General features: G+C 44.3%; 1 protein-coding gene across 11 annotated transcripts in view; it reads left to right on the top strand.

Annotated features, from left to right (window-relative positions):
* The window catches only part of NEDD4L (NEDD4 like E3 ubiquitin protein ligase), a 1669848-nt gene that overhangs the window by 416932 nt on the left and 1231199 nt on the right, over positions 1–21717 (top strand). For all 11 annotated transcript variants that reach the window (XM_085630299.1, XM_085630340.1, XM_085630265.1 and 8 more), the window contains exon 2: positions 5071–5144. In XM_085630299.1, the coding sequence (XP_085486425.1) occupies positions 5071–5144 (74 nt within the window). The remainder of the gene's footprint in view (positions 1–5070; positions 5145–21717) is intronic.

Consider the following 21717-nt stretch of genomic DNA (forward strand, 5'->3'; position numbering starts at 1 on the left):
GCACTACAAATGTAAATAATAATAATAGGCAGAAGCAGGGGAGTCACTAGACCAGAACTTCGGAGGGAGGGGGGGGGGCAAACACTCCCAGCCAGGGCTGGTCCTTACACCGGTCGCACCCGGCGCAACAGTCTTTTTTGATGCCCCACCCCCGTTTCCTCCTTCTCCATGAATTCCTTCACTGCCACTCACCAACAATGCACCTCATCTCTCTTTAGCACCTTTCTGACAAATATTTCATTTTTTATATAGCACTACTCATAGTTTACTCACACTTATTTCTGTGATCTGCAAGGTACATATTCTTTGTAGCAGGCACATTAACCCAATGCACTGTGTGGGTGACAAGAGTGTCCATGTGAGTGCATGGTGAGTGATGCAACAGTGTGAGAGTAGGGCAAGAGGAGTGGCTGCAGGGTGAGTGAGGTCGCATATGAATTTACGTGCGGATGCAAGTTCAGAATGGGATGAATGAATGTATGATTACTGATGGGCTTGTTTGAGTGAGTTGCATATTGAGCAGTGAGGGGTACAGGTGTGTGAAGTGTCCCATGAGTGCAGGATGAGTAGTGTACTCGTGTGACTGCAGGGTGAGGTATAGGGTGAACAGCGAAAGTGCATTGTGAGTGCAGAGTGATCACTGTGAGTGCAGGGTGAGCGGGTGAATAGTGTGAGTGCATGGTGATCAGTGTGAGTGCATCGTGATCGCTGTGAGTGCAGGGTGAGCGTGAAAGTGGAGGGCGAGAATGAGGAATGAGTTGTCTGAATGCAGGGTGCATTCCCAGACCCATGAAGTGACTCAGCATGTTATTGACAGCGACGTAGAGTTTAAGATCCAAGTTAAACTATTGCGGCATTAATCGGGGATCGAGGGTGAAGGAAATAAATAGTGTGCTGATCCTTCAACAAACTTACAGTCCTATGGTTAGGGTTGCCAGCAGATTATTTTGATGGCCCAGTCGGTACATAAATAAGCAGTCACCTAAAGCTGTATTTTCAGCACTTATCTGTGCATACTTCGAACAGCACATATAAATAGAGAGCACTTTTAATTGTGTTCTAGGGCTGCCTCAATGATACTGATAATTAAAGAGAACAAAGACAGAAAAGTCACATACCGAATGCATACATAATTTTTTATTTATAAGTCTATTTGGTGTCAAGAGGAGATCTTTACAGGCTCTTTAAACAAAACACGGCAGGCATTTTTCTTTTGGCAACCCTACTTTATATTCCTTTTCATTAAATGCATTCTCACACTACAGCAGTAAATGTAAAATACAAATGTAAGAAATAGGCCGAGTGGGGACCCAGGGGGTACTGGAACCAGGAAAGAAACGAAACCTCTGTAACCAGTTTACAAAGGCATTTAAAAATGCAAATGGTCTTTAAAGACCTGTGAAAAACTCGCTAAGATAAGACTCCAGACACTGCCCACAGCAGCTCGAGTTGCACTGCAGCACCCCGGGCTGAGACACAGGACAGGGGAAGCAAGGGGGACTGAAGCCCTTGGCCCTGGGCAGAAGTGTGACTGGGAAGGCGCGACCCCCTTTGCATCGCTCCACGGCCCCCCTGGGGGTCGCGCCCCACAGTTTGAAGACCCCTGGTCTAGTATCATCACACCTCGTTTCGGCCACTGTCACTGTCATGTAATGGTTTGATTCAACAAACAGCTTTGTTTTGCTTTTACCATGCCATTCATTACCATTGATGAATGATCTGTAAAGTCTAAGGTTTTTTCCTTTGCATGCTGGTTATTCACCAGGGTGCTGGGTTTCAAGTAGCCTTGTGCTTCGTTGATTCTTTTGGGATTTTCTTTAAAATCCATGTCTGGTATTAACATTCCATTTGATGTTTCATCTTTATTAATGTTTCAAAGCTTTTTGGTCTTTTTGTCACTCTGTTTCCACAACTAGTTTCTTTAGTGGCTCTGCATTCTGGCACGGAAGGCTTTACATAAGGAACTGATGTCCGCGTGTCGGAGGGGACTTATATGGCTCCACTGATGTCATGACCAGAGTCAACATCATCATGGAGCCGTACGATGTCGCCTCCCGGCATGCTGATGTACTGCTGAAAGATTTCCGGATCTTGTCTGGCGCCTGGGGAGAATTCAATTAAAAAGTTAAGGAATCTGTGGCTAGACTGTATCTCTACTATATATTACGTTACCGAAGACAAGTAACTTGTACTTCAAGACTTGACCCTTGTTTGCTGTACTTCTGGTTGAGGCGACTTCATTTGCGCAAACTTTGTTTCTGTGAGTAACACAATTTGAGCCCCGTAGGATACTCAATTAGAATTTTTTTTAGAAGTTGGATATTTATTCTGACGCAACAGCTCCTACTGGTAATTTATACATTTCTGCTACTGATTTTTGTGTAGATAGTGATTTTTACTCTGTTTATGAAGAATATACATACCTTTATGAAATGGCTATCCAGTCTGCAGTGGAGTCCCTCAGTGAGAGTACTATGGCAATGCTCTAGTATGTTTACTTCTGGGTAAAACCTTTAACAAGAGTAGATGTTAATAAGTGTCTGCTCTCTGTCTATTCTCATTTGAAGAACGTGGTAAAGCATTCTCTTCAATTCCATCCTAGAGGATCCCATCTTCATGGCTCTCTCACTTATTCAATAAAGTATCTACTTCACTTTCGAATTAGTAGAAATACTATACTCTTTTCTCAATGAGGTTTCATGTGACCAAATCTGCAATTGTCTTAAATTTCTCATTGCGTCTAAGCTCTTATGTTGAGTTGTCTACATTGAAATTCTTAAAGAGTAATCTGACTGTTAGTTTAATTCTACTACATGACAGATCTGCAGCTGACTTGTATGACCAAGTGGTGTAAAGGAACACATGTTGCAACCTGAGCCTTCTCTGTAAGTAATTTAAAGATGTACAGAAGCTGACCAACAAAATGCATAGAGCCAGTGTTTGAAATGGACATTGAACTTCATTGGCAGCAAACAAAGGTCACTTAGTTTCAATCTTAATTATTCTCAGGTCTCTACCTGTCTCTGATGTGCAGAATTTCCCAATGGCGCCAAGATGAAAAATGTGAAATACATTGATCCGGGCATACAGTATTTAATCTCAGTCTAATGTTGTTGAAATAGTGGCTCCAATTTGAGAAACATTTACTTTGAGATTAGCTGTTAAGAACTGCTTTGAGCTACTGCTTACGTGTCCAGGGACATAGTTATTTGTAAATTTTCTGTAGCCCTCGTGAATTTGCCTTGCTTCTATATTATAATGGGGTGACCCATTCACCAATTTGAATGTAGATGGGTACTGTTTAAAGTGAGTGTCCATAGAGCAAATAAGCATTTTTTTTTTCTGTTTGTGATTTTTAAATGAACAACTTGTATTAAGGAATTTATGTGGTGATGAAAAATATGAACGTGAATGTTTTTTGTTTATGAAGACACAAAACGTTTCATTTTCAATTCTCTATTCTGTATTTTCTTTACAGAAAGCTTGACTTAAGTTATGTGTAAACTGAACTTCCACATCTAGTTTGTATAGTGTTAATATAACAATCGAGGGATAAGACTATAAACGATAACTGTGGTCCTTTCAAAGGACTCCTCTTGAAAGTGTTTCTAACTCTAACCATAGTTTCACAGACATCCATGTTGTGTGCCCATCTCACTACCTCTATAAATTACAGAGGCTAGTGGAGTTCTCTTTACAGAGGTATTTGCCAGCAGAGGTGTGCATACAACACGTGTGTATGCTGAATGTCAGTGCAGTGAGGATGAACAAAGGGTTCTGAAAATGTGTTCCGTTTATCACAAACACCATATTTCATACAACGTGAATCTGTGATCACATCAACTTTTAGACAGGAATATAGCTCTGGCTGCCAGATTGGGTATTCCCTTCTATATTTAAGGTGGCAGTAAGGCAGTGGCAGCGTTCATCTTTCTTAGGTGGGTGACCTGTCTTCTCCTGTTCAAATCCACAACATTTGCATTCCACCTGCTCTTCTAAGCTACCCACTTAAGCAAGAGAATTGTAAACTGCAGGCTATATGTTTTTTGTGCAGTGAATGGAGACAAAACAAATATCAATTTCTTAGTGTTTGCATCCCATCTCAAACCCTAGCAGTAAACCTCTGATGGATGAATTAGCCGTTGGTATGCATAATGGTTTTGTACTTACCCAATGCTTTTTCCCGATCTACAACAACTGATTATACTTGTCTTCAGCTATTGGAGCAAAGGGCATGCAGTTCTACAAACAAGTGGAGGGTCACTGGATATAGCAAATAAATAGTGGAGATAAATTGATACGTTAACATTTATATCCCAGTTGTGCCGGTTTACCTAATGGCAAGTATATAGTAATGAAGTATTAGGTTGCATTTGCATTCAACTGTTATGTTTTGTGATTGAAACTTAACTTGATCTGCTAAGAGTGTTAAGTGTATATGATTTAATTTCATTTTGTGAGTTCATATTTTGGCATGGCGAGTCCGAAGTATCAGACGACAGATTCAAAACCTGACTTGCAAAAAAACACTAGAAGATTTGCATGTGGAAAAATATACAGTTTACATGGCCACTTTGTGACCTATTGTCACCGAATTTGTGTAGGATGCTCAAATATGAGTTCTTGTTAATAAGAAAAGGTTGTTGCTTCTACCAGCAGCAATAAAAATTACTATAATGTTTGGATGCATATCCTGCTTATAAGGGGACTTTCTTCATAACAAGCATGGTTTAGGTTGCTTTTGATCTTAAATAGACATTGGAAATTTGCAGCGTATACTTAAATAGAATCAAAAGGTTTCAGCAGGAGGAAACGGAAGACTCAATCTAGGGACACCACAAAATAACCTTGGGAGTCCATATGATGCACAACATCAAGATTTGTGAAGGGTACCACTATAGTGTGATGCATTGCTGGTCATTGCATAAAAGCATAAACTGTGGTCCAACTGTCTTCTAACCACTTTTCATCACTGATCCTTGTTCGTTTTTTATCTTGTGTTAAAAGTGATATCATATCAACAAATGTTATTGTGATGCCCTAACTTAGTTCACTTTTATGTTTTTTTAGGATGAATCTCGCATCCTCCGAGTGAAGGTTGTTTCGGGCATTGATCTTGCAAAGAAAGATGTGTTTGGGGCAAGGTAGGTGATATGCTTTTCTCCCTATTTTTCTTATTGTACAGTCAAAGCAAATCCCACAGACATATAACACACTTATATTTTTTGTGAAATCTTGTAAGCAGAGCTGGATATCTCATGGGCATTGGGCAATACCATTTTTGTTGAGCTCTAGGAAATGTATAATTAGACAGTGTCAGGTTTTCACAAATATTTCTTGCATTGCATTGAGTAAGTCATTATGTTCCATAACCTAGTGACCCTAAAGCTTTTCTGAATATGTCAACTTCTCCCAATTTGCTGTTAGTGCACGATCTGCTGTTACTAGGATATGAGCAATTAATTTGCCTTATGTTGAAGCTTTTAGATTGGTAGTCCTATCAATCTACCATGTTGAGGTGCTTTATCAGGTTTTTCTCTTTAATTGCAATATGCCCAACATCAGGAATTAAAGTAGTAATCTTTTCGAAGCATGGGAGCATGCGCAAAAGGCACATATATTTGGACGTACGCCTTGTTGCATGCTTTATATACTTAAAGCACTTGGCATTCCAACTGCGTGGCACTGCTCCAATTTGGATAATCTTTACAACAACCTAATGGGAGCGACATTGGCTACTCGCATGAACAATCAGACGGCAGAGTGGCCACTGAACATCCTGAATTCATTTGAGTGTACATTAAATAGTTAGCCCGCATTAGAATGCATTTTGCGACAGAACTAAGAAACCCAGCATGTGACGCAAGACGTGTTGCACTTTTCAGGCACTTTAACTAGTTGACATCACATCATCAGTGTTTTGGCGCTACTGCTGCTACCGCTGAGTATGCACAAGCCTTGTTTCACTCTTCTAGAATTGATCTTCTAAGCTTGTGACGTTGTGCTACTACAGAACTTTCATTGCAATGGCACAACGAAAACTGACGTTCACTGGCAGGCATAATTAGTTGACCTTAGTCTCTTCAGTCCTCTTGGACATTTTGTACATGCTAGAAGAGATATGATCAAACATTACTTGCAAAACTAATTTTGACTTGGTGAATGACCTATTTATTTTTGTTTTTATCCCTTATTTTTTGCTTTAATCACTTTCTTTGCTTTTGTTTTTAGTATACTACTCTTATCATGTAAGGTGTTCGTTAACTGCACTATGATTAATAAACTGCACTATGATTAATAAACTGACCTCGCTAACTTAACAGCTCTGTTAACGCCAGCAGCCCACTTGGCAATAACAGGGACAAACCAGTAGGACTCAAAATATGCTAGGCCAATAATGAGTAATGTGTTAGGAAAAGTCATGACTTCAGTGCACAGCAAAATGAGTGAAGAATGCCAGCGATTTTAAGCTGCAAGTAAATGTCACAGTTGAGTCCTGAAGACAAAGTCCATCACTTGGCTCTACTTTTTTTAAATACTTTTTTTTATATAATCAATTCGCCGTTGAATTACAGTTGACCATAATAGCCTTGTACAGTGGAAGGGAATGTGCCTATGATGGAAGGGAAATCTAGGTCAAAGAAAGCATGATGTACCATTCAGGAGCATTTAAATTGTATTCGTTCTACGTTTTCATACCGTCCAGTGACAGCAGCACCGGAGAGATCTGCTGTCTGTGATCATTATGGAAAACCTGACAAGCGCTGCATTTTGAAGGCTTTGGGAAGATGTTTTTTACAGGTCAAACTAGGTGCTATTCACATAGTCCGAGGAAGATAGTTTGATCGCCATCCGCGAATTGCTAACAATCTCATAAGAAATATTTTGTGCTACTATATTTTTTTCCGTATAAAAAAAAAAATCTGAATTCTTTTTTGGCACACAACCTTTAATATCACAGGACAACAGTTTTAAATGACCGATGGTTATATTTAACATCGTAAATGTTGGATTTCAAAGACCAATGCACAGCTCACTTTTGCTATATACGAAACTTATTATCCATATATTTCCAATATTGTTTTTAACATTTTATGATTATTCCTTCTTTTATAAATCTTTTCATAAATATCTATTTTCCAAACTTTTCTGTAATTATTATCCTACATCTAGTCTTGAAATGGTTTTCCTGTATCTCATTAGAACTCTTTTGGCCTCAACTTAAACCTTTGCTATAAAACTTCACTTCTGTGTCAAGTCACATGGATCAATTTGTTTCATAAACACGAATTTGCTAATATGAATGTCCAAACTTGCAATCAAGGCAACGCTCTTGGCCATTTCGGCCAAACTATCTTTCAGTCATAAAGTATATGGTTCGGAGTTTCGTGTTTTTTTATTTTTTGTTAGGAGTTGAGCTAGTGTATTTTATATTTGGAGATGTCTACACAGCTGCTCCGAGTCAAGATCATTTTTAAGGCGTTACCCAGGGTAATGGTAGACATGGTCTCCGATAAAGTTGGCATTTTAATGTTGCTTTGGCACGATCGTTGGATATGCCTTTAGCTATTTAGGTAGAGGTAGGTATTATAACAAGCAGTGGGAAAGCCAATAGCATTGTCCTTGGCAAGCTGGTGCAGTATATTTTATTGTAACCCTACACCACAAAAGAAAAGAAAATATACGGTCACCTAAATGTGGCTGACTTATGTTTGAAATAAAATGTTGAGGATTTTGCCTTCTACTAGGTTCATCATTTGGTTAATTTTAATTTCCTGATCTTGGAAAGCCTCGCTGAGTTTCTGGGCGGCAGAGCCGACCTTTTCACATCCTGATTGACTAGTTCTGCTAGAGCCATGATTATCTATCCTTCCTCTCACATATAGTCTTATCAGAAAAACTCTCTGATAGCACAGGGAGCTATTCGGCACTTTACGAATACTTCAAATGAAATGAGTATCTGACTATACACAGATATATTTTTGTATATAACTTTGTGTGGGCCTTTGAGTTAGGCCTGAGGTCATTGAAAACTAAGCATATCATTACCAAACGACGTTATCAGGTTGTTTCAAAAAGGATATTTAAGTTTTCTTTGTGAAAGGAGAGGTTTGTCATGATGTTATAAAGCACTCCATAAGTTCAAAACTGATAAAATGTGTGCCTGCCTAAAATACATCCAGAAGCAAGTACACATGGATGGGATCCTTAATCAGGAAAAATGAATCCCAAGTTCTTGCAGGCACTGACAACATTAGGATGTAACGGAATTTGTTACTCCGTGTAAAGAACACATTTCTAAGCAAGTGAACCAAGCAAGCAGAAATGTTCTGAGCTCTGAATGCCTTCTACTCACTTCTTCCAACAAGACTTGCCCTTAAGATCTGTGCCTTGCGCTTGTAAATCTATTCCTCCCAATCAAAGCCCAACCATCCCTCGGTGTCTTTTGGAAGCAATTAACTCATCTTTGTCTATTCCTGGGTTAATTTGCTTTATTGATCATGACCTCCTCTGGCTTAGGATAATACAGAAAGTGGCTGTTGAAAAGGGGGCAGCAATACAGCATGCTGTCAATAGTCCACTGATTACGTAGACTTCTCATAGAGAATTGTTATAAATGGGGATCTCTAGTTGGCAATTGTTTGTCCAAGTAGGGACCTTTCTTTCTAGTCGGGGTAAGGGGAAGGATACACTTAAAAAAAAATAAAACCTGCTCAACACCTTGGTAGCATGGCACGAGCAAACAGGCTTATCTCAGAGGCAGTGTGTAAAGCATTTTTGCACACTTCCGGTAATACAGTGAAACACTACAAATGGACATCACACCAGTTTAGAAAAAAAGTAATCTTTATCTAAACCAAACAAGACTAAAACACAAAAATCCACTATACAGTTATCAAAATATGACTTTTGAAAGGTAGGAATAGTTCTGTTAATAGAAAATGGTGGATGCAACACTTTCTACACAAAGTACCTTAGATGCATCAAAACCACAAGCCAAAAGGATCGCAGAGAAGGTGCTGCGTCGGTTCCTTACACACTGGGAAGGTGATGCGTCGGTTTCTTGCCCCCGGGGGAGGTGATGCGTTGGTTCCTTACTGCTGCGCAGGGGAGGTGATGCGTTGGTTCCTTACCGGAGAGTAGGTGACGCGTCCGTTTCTTACTGGGGGTGTAGGTGATGCGTCAGTTTCTTTCTGCATCCCCCAGCGATGCTACAAACCTGGCACCCTGATGCAAAGCGTGATGATCCAGGACAATGCGATGCATGAATATCTTCGATGCGCTGTGATGATTCCAGCCACTTCCCCCGATGCATCGGTTCATACACAGCAGGGCCTGCTTTACAGTCTGTGCGGTCATCTTGGACGTCAGATTGGTGCACAGGACTCGTCGCACGGCAGACACTTAAGCCACAGGCAGGCGCTGTGTCTATCTTCGACTGCGGGGATGCATAGGAAATTCTCCTCGCACCACAGCGATGCGTCGGAACCAGGCAATGCGTCGCTTTTCACAGTTCTTTAGTCTTTTGCAGTTCCCAGAAAGAACCTCCAGAGGCCCAAAACACTGTCCGGCACCTCTTGGCTGGTCATAACTCCCAGCAAGGGAGTTCAGAGGGACTGGGGTTTAAGTCTTTGTGTCCATGAGACTTCAGAACAGGAGGCAAGCGCCACTTCAAGCCCTTGAAGAGCTTCCTCAAGCAGGGGACAAAGCACATAGCAAAGTCATTGTCCTTACCGTGGCAGAAACAGCCACTTAAGGCAAACCCCAGACAGCACACAGCAAAGGGGTAGTACTTCTCCTCAGTTTCCCCAGCTCTTCTCCTGGGCAAAGGTTCCTTTAGAATCCTAGAAGTAATCTAGCCGTCCTTGCACATGACATCTGAAATCCCTCTGGTGCGGGTACCAGAGTGATTTCTTTCCCCCCAAACAGCCTCGGGAGCTGGGGAAGAGCTTCCCCTGCTCGCAAAGCTGTGTAGTTGGTTTCCCTGAAATGACTATCAGTGCGCACGTCACGCTGACTTAATTTTAGTGAAACCGAAACTGAAATGAGCCAATTGTCTCATTTCAGTGTCACTTTCTTGGTGCTCAGGGAGCTATCTCAGCCCCCTGAGCACGTAGAAAGTCAGGAGAGGTATCGTTGGAAAGGGGAGAATCTTCCCTTTTTAGTGGTATCCCTACCTATTGGATCCCTGCTTGGGGATCGCCCCTCAATTTAGCTGAAAAAATCACTTTTCTCCAAAGGCTTAGCCTGGAGGGAAAAGGCCTAGCAGTGAAAGGGTTAAAATCTAAAATGAAGCCATTGCTATTGAACCTTTGGTTAACTCCTATTATACCATATTGAGAAAATGTTTTTCTGATAGATATTCAAAAGGTGAGGAATCTGCGGTTAGAAATATTACCTGGGCATCAGAATGGATCCGGAAAGTCTTTAGCACCAGCAGCTCTCTCACTCTGCTCTGCTCTGGAACTGACGATGAGAGACAGATAGAAATGCCACCCAAGTGTGCCGACGTCTGTTCCTTTATTTCTGTGCCACCAGATGCGGATCCAAAGCTACCACTCATCTCTTCGAGGCCTTTCCTACAAAACTGTAATTTTATAAAACCCAGTGTGCAAGGGAAAATGTCACCTCCCAAGTCTGCAGGATTCAAACCTTGTAGGGATTGTCTCAAGTAATTATCTGTGACAGATGCTGTCAGGTTTGCTTGGGTGCAGAACACGACTCCAAGGACTGCAGCAACAGGAATCATGAGACTACGCTATACGTCGCCAAGCACCGAAAGCCTCCATACCCTAACCGATAGAAGGAAACTTCCCACGCTTGAAGTCATTCCCTGTGTGCGATCATTGTCGCAGTCTAAGTCATTAGGCAAAAACATAAGCAGTCCAAGCAGGACTCTGCCCCTTCCCGTCCCTTTTGAACTCCAGCGAAGGCACGAGGGCATCAACATCCCTCTGTCTTGCTCCTGAAATTGATCTCCTTTGCAGAAGATTCTGACCCTCTTCGTGAGGCAACCCAAATTTCCAGGTCCACCTGCAGCGTTGCAGCAAATTGTTTCTTGAGGCCTTGCTGCGTCACTTTGGCATGATACCGGCTCCCTGTGGTGCACATTCAGACCCTAAGGAACTGTGAGTGTATCTACCTCAGGCCCCGCTTATAGGTTATAGGCTATGCATCCGTTTTGATGCAAACTCTAATACTGGTACCTAAACCCACTCAAGATTCTGGAGCATTAATGCTGTTGACACAGGACCATGAAGCACAACCTATTGTGCTTTCCGAGTTGGTGCAGTTCGACCAAGGCCGCACCCTGATCCACATTTTAGAACAGGTTCTGCTAAATACACAGATTATGATGGGAATGAATTTGCCCAACCATACACTGACAACAGTTGGGGCGAGTATCGTGCCAGACACTGGGCTAGTATCGCTCCCTGGCCCTGCCATGGAAGAATGTGACTTTTTACCATAGTTATGCGGTGGGCTGCCAAGGTTCTCAACCTCCAGTTACCCATTAGGTAGGTGAAGGCTAATGTCCTCACTAAAGTGCTTCATCATGGGCAAACAAATACCTCCATTCAGTGAGGCCCTCACAGACATACTGTTTGGGGCTTGGGCAAAACCCTGTTCTAAACCTCTGGTATAAAGACAGATAGCACAGTCCATTACCCAGACCCGGTGATCGAGATTTTGTTGACTCAGCATCCCATGCCTGAGAACCTAGTCAAGCAAGCTTAACCCTAATGCATTCCCTACCATACCATTGGACAGGTAATCTAAACGCATCAAAACCTTTGAGGAGTGCATGTTTTTGTGGACTATTTCAGCACTACATTTTGTTAATTCTAGCTGCCTCTTAGAGATTTATGACCATGCCTTTTGGGACTTGGTCACGCCGGTCTTGCTTGGTTTCCCTAACAGCTTGCATCCCACCTTTATGTAAGCTATTCAAGATGATCGCAGTGTGACAGTTTACTATCTGCTCTGGTCTGGACACCACAGATCACCTAGGCAGGACAACTCCACCAGTGTAAGGGGGCGTGGTCTGGTGTGCGGCAAGATGGCAGCACAGTAGTGCAGCTCTGCCGGCCGCTGCTATTATCCTTTGAAAAATCCTGCTTTGCTGTGGCCCTTCGCGCGCCCGGAGTTGAGGAAACGATGATCTGCACCTAGAACTGTCGTGTGCTTTGCTCTTCGCTGGAAGACGCTACCCCACCGTTCCGATTTGCGACGTACTCGGCAGTCGCATAGAAGATGGCAGCGGACTGGGGACGGATGTGGCGATAGCGACGAGACGAGCCCTGTTGTGGACCTGGTGTGCCGTGGGACCCGCCTTTCACTCTCCTGTGGGTGCCAGGAGACCTCCGGTGGTTGTGGCCAAGACTGGATAGCTGATCCGCTGCGGTGCGCAAGTGAGCGCCAAGAGGTACAGGGGCTGACTGCTGCTTCCTGATCTGACATCTGGGGGTGAGTTGCACGCAAGCGGCCGGCTTGCGGTGACGCGTTGGGCCACGCATTGATGAACGACCGCCGGCGCTCGGCAAGAGTGCATTCCGGAGACTGACTCGGCTGGGCAGTGCGGTGGAAAGATGGCGCGGCCATCCCCGGGGCATTTGATCGACTCGCTCCCTCCCCTGCTCCTGAAGTGCGCCTCGGGGCTCAGTGGTTGGGATGTGGAGTGTTTGAGGCCTCGTGGTGCGGCCTGGTGCAGTCACCATTGCCTGCAGAACATTAGCTGGTTCCTATCCTTATTGTATGAACTCCTCAGGGTTTTGTTGACCCCAGACTCGCCACAAACAGCACGGTGCACGTTAACAGCCCTGGATGCCACTGATGAGATGTATTTGCGCCATTAGCGGCCGTGGAGAGTGAGGCTGCGAGCTGTCTGGCCGGCAGGTTGGTGTAAATGGTGCTCCTGAGTGAGGACAGTCTTCATGTGAGGGCCGGGTTGTGAGGAACTGATGTGAGGCCCAGCTACGGGTTCACCATTGTCAGAGATGATCGTGTAAGTGAGCAGAGTCCTTTCAATTTTGGACCACCCTACACCTGCACTTACATACAGAACAGACAAACACTGCGGCGCTTCCGGTTTAGGGGTTTGGCAGTGAAACGTGTTGCTGCAGCGACTTGTGCTTGGTGAATTGGCGGTGTTGTACACTAGCTGGATCTGAATTTTTGTCTTTACTTGGTGGATCTTCTGTCTCGGTGGGCTGCTACACCTAGCACAATGGGGAAGCCCGACAAAAATCAGCCTCGATTAAACTTTGATTCGCGCAAGTCTGGCAAATCAGTGCAAACTGCAGCATCGGACTCGGAATTGGACACAACGGAGCAGGCCCCCACGGCCTTAGAGAAGACCCTGGCGGCGATTCAGACCAGCTTGCAGTCCATAGACGGTAAGATTGAGGCGCTTAACGGCCGCATGAACACTATATCAGCCAAATTAGAATAGCAGGGGGTCCGACTGGGAGCAGCTGAACAAAGGACTTCGGATACTGAAGACGGTTTACAGCAAGTGGCTGCTAAAACGACGGACATCGAAAAGATATTGGCGCTTATTAAAGACCAGAACGAAGATATTGAAGCGCGTTCGCGGTGCAATAATGTACGCATACTGGGACTGACGGAGTCCACAAATGTGGGGCGCCTAGAGGATTACATCAAAGCTCTATTTTGGGAAATATGTGGACCGGACACTCTTTCAAATATGCTGGTGGTGGAGCGCGCTCACAGATCTCTGGCGGCGCGTTCGCTTCCGGGCGCTCCGCCCCGGCCCATTATTGCACGTCTTCTAAATTTTAGAGACAGAGACACAGTACTGCGTGTGGCCCGCCAGAAAGGGAAGATACAGTACCAAGGGAATGAGCTTTCGTTCTATCCGGACTTTACAGCCTCGGTTCAAGCTGCAAGAAAAGAGTTCCAGGGTGTAAAGAATGTGTTGCTACAGGAACAGGTGCCTTATGCCATGTTGTATTCCGCACGCCTGCGAATTGGTGTGGATAAGACTGCGAAAATCTTCAATAATCTGAAACTGGCTATGGACTATGCGAAGACTCTGAGGCGCAAGAACCAGGCACCAGGCCACACCTCAGACATTGACTAGTAACACTGTATATTTGTGCTATGCTTTTGCACTTGTTTTTGATTACAGTTATGGGGAGTGGAATCGGCTGATTGTTTACTCCCTGTAAATTAGTTGAACCCGAGCTGCACAACACTGCTAAGTAGATTGTGGAGCTGTTGGCATTGTGTAAGTGCATATGTGTATTGTCTAAAGCAAATGGTCGCATTCGGAAGATTATCTTTTGATATGTACGCATTGGGAAATGCTGATGTCGGTCTCACTATAGTATGTTATGCATTATTGGGCAGAAGATTATAATGATGACTCAGATCAGTGTTGCGGGGAGGGGAATATTTGGCTGTTGTGGGAATTGGTATGGAGTTACGGTTTATATGTCCTATCCGGGTGCGTGGGGGGGGGGGGTCTAGCAGTGGCTGTACAGCCGGTGGCGGCCCGCTCCCTCTAGCAAGGGAGTGAGATGCGCGTAACTACATTCCCCCTCTATGGGTATACCCTTTCCTAAATCGGGAGACCGAAGTTTTTTGTTGGGTGGGGAAGTTATTGTAGGGACTGTCTTTGGCGGATTGGGGTTGCCATAGTGGGCGGGGGGTGGGAGAGGGTTATTGCATCAGATTGGGGTTGTTGTTATCTTGAACGAAATGGAAACAGACACCGATCATAATAGGCTTTTGCGGTGTTTGAAAATAACAGTGCTTGTGTACAGAATCACGCAATGTATCCGAAGTAATGGGTGAGCGGTACAACTGTATAACATGGAATATTCGGGGGCTAAATACTCCTAAAAAAGTCAGGCAGGTATTGGCATATTTAGATAGACACAAGATTCGTATTGCCCTACTGCAAGAAACGCATTTATCCAAGCAGAGAGAGAACAGTATTGCACGCAAGTGGGCAGGGCACAGGGCAGCATCTTCATTTTCTTCATATGCCAGGTGTGTCCTTATTTTGATAAAGAAAGGCATACCATTTTCCCCAACGCGGACACAGACTGACAGTGAAGGCCGTTGGGCACTAATGCGGGGCAAGTTGGGTAATACACTGATTAAACACACATAAATGTATACGGCCCAGTGGTAGATGAGCCACATACCTTTGTACAGTCTCTGGGAGTGCTCCGAACGTAGCCAGATGCTGCAACACTGTGGGGAGGCGACTTCAATACACACCTTGATCCGTGCCTGGATAAGTCCAACCCTCACGGAGCGCGTACGATCAAAATTGCGCAGTGTGTGTGTGATGCTATGGCAGAAATGGGCTTGGTCGATGCCTGGCGACTACGCAGTGCAACAGTTAAAACGGGTACACATGTAACGCTGGTGCATCACAGCTGGTCCAGGTTAGACTATTGGCTATTGAATGAAGAAGCTAATGGATGGGTAACAAAGGTGTATAATCTACCTCGCACGCTCTCAGATCATAACCCTATAATGCTCGAAGTCCAAATACCGACTAACACGCACTTTCCTTTCATCTGGAGATTTAGAGCAGAGGCATTACTAGATCCTCTCTATGAAGACACAATTAGACAGGCAATCAAGCAATATTTCGAGTTGAATGAGGGGACAGTAGACAGCCTGGCTATCTTGTGGGAGGCATTCAAGGTCACAATTCGTGGCGTTTGTATAAGCACCACTTCGGGGATCTTGAGGGATCTCAGGGGTCAGTTGACGAAGCTTGAAACACAGCTGAGTTCCCACGAAACGCAATATAGCACAGACCCGGCGACTACTCCTCTTGATAGACTCCACGCTTTATTAAAAGAATATGATGAGTTGACAGACACAGAGATAAGATACAAGTCGTGGCGACATGTGGCCAGAGCTTATGGTGAGGCTGGACGCCCCGGTAGAAAGCATGCCGAGACGCTGCGATTTCGAGATCACCATCATCATATTCATAAGATAGTGGATGGAAATGGGGAGGAGCATTGTCAATCCCGTGACATCGTGGAACAGTTTAGAATATTTTACGGCGAGCTATATGCCTCTCGAGGCACATGCGATGAAGCTGGTCTGTCTGAATACTTGGAGGAAGTCGCTTGTGTGTGGCTTACGGACGGCCATCGTGAATATCTAGGCCAGCCTATAGGTGAGTCTGATATTAAGGAAGTCATTAAATCCCTGCCCAATAACAAGGCCCCTGATGGGCTCACTTCAGAATTGTATAAACCATATGTGGATATTATCACCCCGTATCTATTAGAGGTATATGCGGAAGCTCATGAATCAGGGATATTACCGCCTTCTCTCCGACAGGCGCTTATTATCACTTTTCTAAAAAAGGATAAAGATCCAACACTGTACGAATCATATCGCCCCTTATCATTAATAAACCTTGATGCTAAAATATTGGCAAAAATATTGGCCACTAGACTGCAACCGCTGCTTCCGCTCATGGTGTTACCGGATCGATCTGTTTTTTTGCTGGGACGCTCCACTTCCAATAACCTCCGCACGATATTTGCCATGTATCATATTTTAAATCCCATCTCCAAGCTGCGGTGGTCATGCTTGATGCCGCAAAGACCTTCGATTCCATCGAATGGGAATATATGTTCCATATTCTCAGGAGAATGGGTCTTCCCAATGTTTTTTTACGCTGGTTGCAACTTCTATATACTGACACATCGGCGAGAGTGAGAGTGGGTGGCCTCACTTCAGATCCTCTTCGAGTTGACAGAGGCACTGGACAGGGATGCCCGCTGTCGCCTCTACTGTTTGCTCTCATGCTTGAGCCGCTCGCCTGAATCCTCCGTCAGCGCCATAGACAGACAGCACTTAATTTCAATCAGAGACCGGTTGGGATTTCTATGTGCGCAGACGATATGGTCCTTTTTAGGTCTCGCCTAGCTATTGCGTAGCAATCACTATGCGAGACTCTAGTAAGGGGCTCCCAAAAGTGCTCCCAAAAGTGGATTGCATGGCGAGCACGCGCACAATCACGTGCATCGTGCCGCCATGCAATCCACTTTTGGGGAAGCGCTCCAGCCCACTGGCGCGTGCACTGGCGACGGGCGTGCGGTTACGCGCACAATGACGAGCAGAGGCGCCATATGGCTTTCCTCTCTCGTCATGGTGCGCGCACATCGCACACCACTCGCCAGCCAGCCTGCTTTCACTTTTGCGCCTCAGTCTTATTTATTATACCTAATGTTGTTAAATGTATACGTAGATGTAAATAAGAAAGTAAGTAAACAGCGGTGTTTTGAAGACAAAATGAGTAAGAAACTCAAAGAATTTGTACACAAAAAATGACATTCAGTTTGGCTAACTCTGTACATGCAGCTTAATCTCTATATCAGGGTGTGAGTACGAAAAAACGACGCAGACAGATCGCTAGAAAGTTTATGATTTCTAATTTATATTAATTGTAATGTCCCACTAGTGTAATTTTTTTTATCTTTTTGGTGCTTTGTTGGTTTCTGTCAAAGTCTAAAGTAACAAAGAATGGAATTTACTAAATTAGGTGATTTTATGCATTACCAAGTTTTATATAAATATTAGAAACATCAGTGGTTAAAAGTAGGTGGCCAAAGAACACCTGCTTTGTAAATGTCACAAGTACTCCAAGATGGCACTGGTGAACAGTAAGATACACGTAACATGTTGCATTTTTATCCCATGGCTTAGTTTAGAAAGGCTTGAAAAATGTTTTTTTTTCCAGCCAAGAATGAATATGTTCACTGAAAACAGGTATCTGTATACTGTAGCATTTTTGATTATCTGTATTCTGTGATAAAATAGGAAAATGTGCTAATTTGTTTAACCAGGGGTGCAGTTCTAGGGAAGATCGTTTTGTATTTAAATTTCTATTCGGTGTACACTCTCTGGAGGAGGGCAGGGGTGTGGTACCCCTTGTGTGAATTGCTGAATGACTTTATTGGTCCCCTAAAATTAAACAGTATTTTGCTCATTAAAGGGGCATACAGTGTAAAGAAAACAAGCATTTGCAATGCATTAGGTCTTGCATTTACGCTAGTTTGAGCTATTAACATTGTAAATAAAAATGCCTTTTTTTGTTTGTTTTCGTTTTTTAAAACGTAAGTAAAAGGCATTGTCATTTATAATGCCAATAGCTCAAACTTGCGTAAATGCGAGACCTATTGCATTGCAAATGCTTGTTATATGGGAGCCGCAGACCAACCTCTCCCCAGTGCTAAGGGAGTGCATTTGGTTTGGCTTTTTTTTTTTCTGGACTAACGATCAAATGGGAAAAATCAGTGATTATCCCATTAACATTATGCACGTGCCCCCCCCCCCCCTTCCCCCCTCTCCCTCTTAGAATATCCTTTGATTTGGACGGCCAAACCTATCAAATACTTGGGTGTCTGGGTGCATCGTGATCCAGAGATGGTCATAAAAGAGAACTATGGTAGAGCACTGCATCATTTGGAAGAGCAGGTGGAAAAGTGGATACATCTCCCTTTATCTTTGGCAGATCGGGTTGAGGTGGTTAAAGTGGTAGTTTTGCCTCTTTTTTTGTATTTGTTCTGTAACATTCCAATTAGGCTGACTAGACATTTCTTTTCCAAGGTCAAAACACAACTTTTAAAACTGCTGTGGGGAGGAAAGCAGGTGAGAATTAGTTGGGCCACATTGACGCTTCCGTATACCAGAGGTGGATTTGGGGCACCCGATCTATATCTTTATTATTTATGTGCACGGGCTCAATATGCCTACTATTGGTTCAGCGGTACAAAAGAGGATGGTGATGGACGGAGCATCAGAACCAATCAAACACTCGCACCCAGTCAACAGATCTGGGTTTGATCCAACACCGTTTTTTAGCCCACTCTGCCACCCCAGTTCAGACATGGCCATATGCAAATGAGTCTGACCCTGTGCCTCATGGGAACAGTCCAGCACCAACTGTCCATCAACTGTTGTGTTAGCATTTGTCACACCGAGTGGGAAGGGTATGCCCAGACGTGGGTCCCGTGCTTTCCATGCTACTGGAATCAAGCTATCCTGGCTGAAGAGGGGTGAAACCCCGAAACCGGTCCTAGGATGCTGGTTTCCAGTCCAGGGAGGACCTGGCTTGGCAGTTCGGGCTGGACCGTTCCCATGAGGCACAGGGTCAAGACTAATTTGCATATGGCTGGGTTCAAACTGGAACGGCATGGTGAGTAAAAAAAGTATGGATTTAGGCCCAGATCTCTGTACTGGGGTGAATGTATGACATTGTTCTGCATTCTGTCCATCAACTGTTGTGTTACTATTGGTTCAGGCCACATGTTTTCACCCCGCATGTAGTGGTGGAGGACGGGGACGCATATCCCATACCACTGTCGGGAATACTTACTCATATCCACAGGGGCACACCGCAACAAGAGAATAATCCAATAGATGTGACGGTGGGTGCGTGGCAGGCAATGGGTCGAATAGCTGGAAAGCCTCCTCTATATGCACCGGCTTTGCCACTGGCTGGGCACGCAGCGTTGTCCGTCATGCGGGAGACTGGTCCAGTTAGGGCGTTAAAAGATGTGGAAATAACGCACATGCAAGATTTGTACTCTGTGGGCACATGCACGTTAGACACTGAGTTAGATTTCATCACTAATCCCACGCTGCTATTTATATACACCACACATCGCCTAAGGCGCGCTTTAAAATGTCACTACCCGACGTTCCCGGCAGAACCAGCGACTCTCCTTTCTCTGCAGTTGCTGCTAGTGGCTTCCACAAAGAAGAAATTAATCACTAAGCTTTATAAATCAATTCAGGAGGAAGCGCTGAGGGGGGCGGATCATATCCTAGAGTGTTGGAATGCACCGTTAATGGAAACCCCATTAACGGTGAAGGACTGGGAACAAATATGCTTCTTGACTGGGACACTTTTGCCTAACGGTAATTTACTAATCCTTCATCTGAAATTTCTTCATCAAGTATACCATACTCCCCTTAAATTGTATAAAATGGGGCTCCGTGAGTCGGCGCGGTGTAAAAGGTGTGGACACGGAGACGCAGACTTCTGTCACCTTGCATGGAACTGCGCTGCGGTGTTTACATACTGGAAAGAAATTCTCAGTCATATACATAAGACGACAGGTGCAGAGATGCAGTGTACACCAGTCACATGTTTGCTTTGCTATTTACCACACTTGAAAGGCGAGATAGGCAGATATGTGCGTATTGCTCTGTTGTTGGCCAAAAGGCGTGTTGCTATGTCTTGGGAGGGTCGGCCGAGCCCTCAGATAAAGGATTGGATTACAGACTTAATATACTGCAAAGAAACTGTTGCACTCTATGCAGAGGAGCTGCCTACTACATCTAGGCCTAAAGATATCTGGGAGCCACTTAGGCAATACTTGCTAACGTACACCACTACTGATGTAACTGCCCCTTAAACTGTATAATATTTGCTATTTTGATTACTGTACGTGTAAAGCTCAGATACAAGCTTGTGTTCAGACCGAAAGGGGATGTTCAATTCTGTACTGAAAAGCACATACCTCAGGTATACTCCTTTCACTTGGGAATGTTTTATTGTGCTTGCCTCAGGTGCCCTGCGAGGCAACATCTGTGATGTTTTTCATTGTCTCAGTTTGAAACTCAATAAAGAGATTAAAAAAAAAAAAAAAGTCCACCAGTGTGGCTCGCATGGATAAGGTGCATGGGCTTTACCTGTGATATCCAATCCACGTTAGTGGATATGCCTTTCGATGGCTCTTGCCTCTTGGATGAGAAATGTGCCTTGTCCCTTGAGCAGCTTAAAGAACTGTAGAGCTATGGCGCCCACCTTGCCTGGTTAGTCACACAATTTCACCCCATCTGTGACTATGGTATGGGTTTCCAATTTCACCAACAGGTGCAGTCTGCCCACCAACCCCACAAAGCTATTCATGGGAGAGGCGGCGGTGTCCACAGATCATTTGGACAGCAGGGGGGGAAGTGTGAGGTTGTCTTCCACCCTTACAGCTGCTCCACTGCCTCTTTAGTGTCTCTTTTGAGACACAATCACCCAATTGGAAGCAGAATCTGACATTTTCCGCCTGGGTGTCAGGTGGTAACTTTTAACAACTGGGTACTACATATTATTCAGCTGGGCTTTGCCCTGTCATTTCTTGTCTCCCTGCTGCACCTTCCACCATCCTTCGAACGACTGAGGGACGACCATCTGTTCCACTTGTATCAGGTAGTGCTGACCTTTCATACCAAGGACCCAAAGAGAGGGTGCCTACATCAAAAGTAGGCTTTTGGTTGTTACTCCTGCTACTTTCTGGTGCCGAGGAAGGATGGAGACCTTCATCCCAGTTCAGATCTTCGCCATCTCACTACCTTCCTGCAGAAGGCCAAGTTCAAAATTGTCACCCTGTCCCAGCTTTTGTCTGCCCTCGATCTAGAGACTGGGTGGTTACGTCGGACCTGCAGGGCACTTATTTCCACATTCCGATCCTGGAAGCCTATGAGTGTATTCTGTGGTTCATGGGTAGTTTAGGAGTATTTTCACCTTGCTATGCTCTCCTTTGGCCTTACAATTCCCTCTCAGATATTCACAAAAGTGATTGCAGTGAATAGAACACATCCACAGAGGTCAGGGGTTCCAAGCACTCCCCCCTTGCCAACTGACTGCTAAAGGCGGGCTCGCCTCAGGCAGTCATTAACCATCTCCAGATGATGGCAAACCTTCTA

This window comes from Triturus cristatus, chromosome 2_1, assembly GCF_964204655.1.
Source record: "Triturus cristatus chromosome 2_1, aTriCri1.1, whole genome shotgun sequence".
Classification (NCBI taxonomy): domain Eukaryota; kingdom Metazoa; phylum Chordata; class Amphibia; order Caudata; family Salamandridae; genus Triturus; species Triturus cristatus.